Source organism: Stegastes partitus, unplaced genomic scaffold (assembly GCF_000690725.1).
Source record: "Stegastes partitus isolate 25-593 unplaced genomic scaffold, Stegastes_partitus-1.0.2 Scaffold705, whole genome shotgun sequence".
Lineage (NCBI taxonomy): Eukaryota > Metazoa > Chordata > Actinopteri > Pomacentridae > Stegastes > Stegastes partitus.
In genome coordinates, this window is record NW_007578436.1 from 160888 (window position 1) to 166099 (window position 5212).

The 5212-nt window shown below is 41.8% G+C and overlaps 1 protein-coding gene across 1 annotated transcript; it reads left to right on the plus strand.

Annotated features, from left to right (window-relative positions):
* The first annotated feature begins 1596 nt into the window (after window positions 1-1596).
* On the plus strand, window positions 1597-4713 carry LOC103363970 (tristetraprolin). The gene is made up of 2 exons (XM_008290955.1): window positions 1597-1712; window positions 2345-4713. The coding sequence occupies exons 1-2, from the start codon at window positions 1680-1682 to the stop codon at window positions 3587-3589; spliced, it is 1278 nt and encodes a 425-aa protein (XP_008289177.1). The 5' UTR covers window positions 1597-1679; the 3' UTR covers window positions 3590-4713.
* Window positions 4714-5212: the final 499 nt, after the last annotated feature.

Below are 5212 nucleotides of genomic sequence, written 5' to 3' on the forward strand. Positions count from 1 at the left end.
AAAAGACCAAGAAAATTTTAATTGACTTGAAGTGCAGAAGACACTGTGAGAAAATGGACCGCGCAGTGTGTGAGTCAAGGAGATAGCTCCTAGAAAGTGTGTGTGCACTACAAAATAACACAGGATCACATAACAAACACACACACAATGTTAATGTAATGCGTTCTTGTGAGGGGGGGAAGCTGCCACGCTCCTCTGGATTCCTTCTGAGAAGGAAAACAAAAACCATAACTGTTGCAGTCCTCACCATAGAAACCAACAACCAACCAAAAAAAAACAACAAAAAAAACATAAACCATCAGCTACGCACAATATGCTTCTGGTAACAACACTGTCAGTAAAGTTGATGTGACATTTGAAAACGGAGACTGACAGTTTTGCTTCCGTTGTGGGCTACAAACTTAAAAGTGGGACACTGGTGTGAATCTTCCGTAAAAACAACTTTTAAAACATGAGTTTCCGGTAAATCTAAGTATTGTAAAGGCTTCTAAAGAAAAAGAACAGAGTAGAGGAAAATAAAAAAAAGTGAATTAAAAAAAAGGAGGATCAGTATTTAGTGTAAGACGAAATCACAATGTTATTCTGATTAAATATTAAGTAAAGTCACAGTACCGGGCCTGGAAACACACACAAAAAGACTCAAATTGAAAAACATGACATAAGTAGCAGGCCAGAGTTCAGTTTAGATCATTTGTTCTGTTTATTTTTACTCAGTTCTATCTTGTTTTCAGCCCAAAGGTTTCTACCATTTTTTATTTTTTTTTTACTAATCAGTGCTTGTGTTTGCTGTGTTCTGGTAACTTCTGGACTCCCTGAGCGCTTTCGTGGAATACTGGAGCTGTGTTGTAACAGAAACCAAAGGATACAAGGGGGGAAATGCAGCTGTGAGTCTTCTGGTAAGGAACAAGGTACGGTTACATATTCTGTCCGCTCTGTGGGTAAAACCTATGGACTGAAACTTTACAGTACGTGATCAGGGGACGGCACTTTCCAAAAACAGAGGATTAGTCATAGGAATGTATGTCCTATAAATGTATGATTCTGTTTCTGTGTACGTGTTGACTTCAAAAATGCTCTGCTCTGCTTGTTCATTTGACATGAAAAGAGTCAGTGTAGAGCTTTTTTTTTTTTTTAAACAAACAGCCCTCTTTGCCACTTTGCACCTTTCAGATTCTGAAAAATTTCACAGAGTTGGAATGATTTATCACCCTCCAGAAAATCTCGAGCCGTTCACAGGAATGAGCACATACAGAATAAGAGCAAACGGAGGAAAAAATAAAGTGTAGACTGCTTCTGGGCCAGGATCCAGAGCATGTGTGAGCTATGTAAATAAGCCACTTTGCTTTCACATGCCCACGAAACTGAAACATTTCACACAGCCAGCTAAAAATACACAGTTTTCTTTCTTCTCTCTCTCCCTTTTTTTTTTTTTTTTTTAAAAACTTGTTGTTGTTTTACTACCCGCCCATCTCTGAGCTCACCATGAAACCTGAGACAGAGGGAGGTTCATCCGGGAACATTGCAGTGGAAACTCCTCCCAAGATTGAGGAGGAGCTTCCGACAGAATAAATACTCAGGGCAGCACAACAGCCGAGTCAACTCTAAGTCTGGACACAGGTATCCGGCAGTCATCTGTGGATCAGAGCTGAATCTTCTTCTTGCTGGCAAAGGGATACAGCATGTCCGATATGCTTGACGACATTCTCACAAAGGTGAGTCAGAACCTCTGATTTTATTTAGTTTTTTTTATTCATGTTCACGCCTCATGGAGTTGGAGCGGGTCCGTTTCTGTAACCCCCTTTCCCAAAGTGACTGGTGTTTGTTCAAATGTTTATTCCTGCTCATTTTTATTACTTGTGTGAATCGCTGATTTGACAGTGAACTCTTTTTGAACTGAGTTTAGTCACAGAGGGGTTTTTTTTTCCCTTAAAAGATCAGATACGGGAGACAGTCAGTCCCAAGTTGTTTGTTTCTTGAAGTCCAATCTTCCACTGTGTGAATATTATTGTAAAATAGACATCAAACAAAACAGTCCTCTGTATTTGAATAATGGGACTGCATGTATTGGCAAATTAAACTCTAAAAGAATGTTGTTTTTTTTATTTTACCACCTTGTTTTGGCGTTTTCCTTTGCAAAACCTCTCTTGAAATGTCACTTTTTCAAAAACTAAAAGATCATACTAATGTATGTTATCTCTTGCTGATAAAGCATATATTTATATATTTATTGTAGAAAACAAGATTTGTTGTAAAGCGACCAGGAAATTATAAATATCCAAAACAACTTGCTTTGAATTAAGTCATGTGGATTCTGTATATTAATTATTTCCACCATCTGTTACAGAACTTCATGAACCTGGCCCTGAACGATGCCTTGCTCCCGACACAATCTCCACTCAAAGCCCCGGGGCAGAGTCGGCTGAACCGGTCAACCTCCTTCTTCTCCCCACCCTCCCCTCCTACCTCCTCCAGCCTCAGCCTGAGCACCGAGCATGTTAACAATGACGACAATGGCAGCTCTTTCTGGCCTTCCAACATCTGGAGCCAGGGCCCGGTCTCCAATCAAAAACAGCTGTCCTTCCGGCCCGACCGCTCCATGAGCCTGACCGAGTCCAGCAGCACCCTGCTCTCCACCTTCGGACAGCTGAAGAACCTGGAGGGGTTTCCTTCAGGCCCTGCTACAACTGTGGCTCCCCCGCCGGGCTTCCCTCCCTCAGCCTCCCTCCCAGCCCAGGTCCCACCAATGCTGTCCTCTAACCGTTACAAGACTGAGCTGTGCCGCGGCTTCCAGGAGACCGGCAGCTGCAAGTATGGCAGCAAGTGTCAGTTTGCTCATGGCGAGGCAGAGCTGAGAGGACTGTACCGCCACCCCAAGTACAAGACGGAGCCCTGCAGAACCTTCTACAACTTTGGCTACTGCCCCTATGGCTCCCGCTGCCACTTCATCCACGAGGAGAAGCTCAGTGGAGGCCCACTGCCATCTGCCAAATTCCAGCGACAGCCAGCTCCCACAGCAACTGGCGGTCACAATCCACGGCAGCTCCGCCAGAGCGTCAGCTTCGCTGGGTTCCTGGACTCTTCACGCAGCTCATCTCCTCCATCATTCCCCTCATCCTTCAATGATCCTAACCTGGTCTTCAGCCGTGCTCCCTCTGTTTCTCCACCTCCCGCTGATCTCCTCTCCCCAGTGTTTGGCGACTCCATGCAGCGGGAGGCAGCAGCATTCCAGTTTGGCAACCACCAGACCCGTGCCAGTGCTGGAGACATCCATAACATTCCTCTCATCTTGGAGCCAAAGGCCTCACGCTGTGTGTGTGGCCATGGAAATAACTTTAACAGCAACAACAGCAGAGCCTTCAACAGTGTGGAGGATGGGCAGCACCAGGACAGCGCTATGCTGTTTCCTGGTTCTGGAGGCCACGGAGCATTTGCGAAGCCTGCTGTTCTCCAGCGTTTCTCCTCTGAGGACTCCCTGGAGGACAGCTACAGCAGCAGCAGCGGAGGCTCCAGTGGAACCGAATCTCCAACTTTTGATGGCTCTGCCACCAAGAGGCTCACTGTGTTCGAACGTCTGTCCCTGTCTGACTAAACGGTTCCAAAGGGGGAAAAAAACAGCAGAAAAGTGACACTTTATTAATTTCTCTATCTGGACTTTCTTCAAAACCAGAACAAGTCAACAAGTTGACACAGTAACACTTAAAGTTCTTAATTTATCTTTGTAAAAAAAAAAAAAAAAAAAATTGAACTCATCTTAGACAAACTACAGATACTGAGATGATTTTAGTACCCAAATGTTATCAGACTCTATTTTTATACCTACAAATATTGTGTAGCTTATTAGACCTTTGTATGTGGTCTTCCATAAGAATTAACTCCTCTGCAGGTCTTGACGTTACCAGTCACCATTCTGGTTTGTAGTTACCACAAATCTGTAGTGATCAAAATGGCTTGTCTTTAGTGATAATCATTAATGCCTGTGCCTTAAACATTTTCCCTGCCTCATAGGCTATTCATTCTCTGTGCCACGAACAGTATGTTTGATTCAGTAGCCTTAATCAGTGAGACCTGACATGTGTCTGTGATATGCACTTTACAGCTAATTCAAATGGGAGAAACTGCCAAACCTCCCAGTAGCATTCAACCAAAGCTTCATTCTTAACTCTGCTCTGTGTGCGTGTGTGTGTGTGTGTGTGTGCGCGTGTGTGTGTGTGTGCATGTGCCTCTGTATATATGCATGTGTGATTGTATGTGTGTCATTTTTTCTGAGACATGGAGTGCAAGCAAATATACGCTGCAGAAGGCTGAAAGATCAAAGTGTGCTCATGGAAAAAAAATGTATCCGACTATCTGTATTCTGACACACTCAATGAGATTTGCTTCTGTAAAACATTCTGTAATATTTGCTGGTTTTGTAACTTGCACACCATCTTTTATTCCCCCTGTTTGTTTGACAGCCTGGTTCAGGGAACACCGCAGTATTCCTTTTGGTTATTGGTTGCCTTGTGATGTTTAACTTAAACTAACATATTTATTATATTTATTTGTGTTTAAAGAAAAAAAAATTGTATTTTGTATTTTATTTATGGAGAAATATTTCAAGGTCTGTGAAATACCAATGTGAGAAAAAACAGTAAAAAAGAGAATCCTATATTTTTAATTGCCTTAAAGGGACAAAAAAAAAATTCAGAATAAAGAAATGATTGTATGATATTATTCTTGACTTGTGTTATTAATTGCATTGAATCGTTTGCTCATCTCACTCACATTTCAGAACTTAAATCATTTAAAGTTCACGCATTAATTCAAACCATTCAGCTGCACTTCATTTCAGACCTTTTGCACACCTGACATTAGAACTTGTCACCGTACGTAAAGCTCAGTCGTATTAATGATGCCTTAGTTGGTTATAAACAGTAACTGGTTCCCAGAAATGAGTAAAAAACTCAAAGATCTGAAAAAAATCTGATTAACTTTTAACTGAAAGCCCAACAACATAATTTGATTCGGTGAGGAAAATTACCAAGTTATATGAAACAAGCTGATTTCACATGAAGGTTGTGAATCATTCAAGACTATTCAGGACATCATATCATATGGCAGCTTCATGATAACATTCATATAAAACAGAGTTGGCAACACTTTTAAACTTAAATGAAGTAATATTTCTATTCTATTACACGTCATTGATAAGAAACAACCTACTGCACATTGA

Coding starts and splice junctions, on each gene's coding strand:
- LOC103363970 (XM_008290955.1), top strand. CDS start 1,680: ATGTCCGATATGCTTGACGACATTCTCACAAAG. Junction 1,713..2,344: donor TTGACGACATTCTCACAAAG/GTGAGTCAGAAC, acceptor CATCTGTTACAG/AACTTCATGAACCTGGCCCT.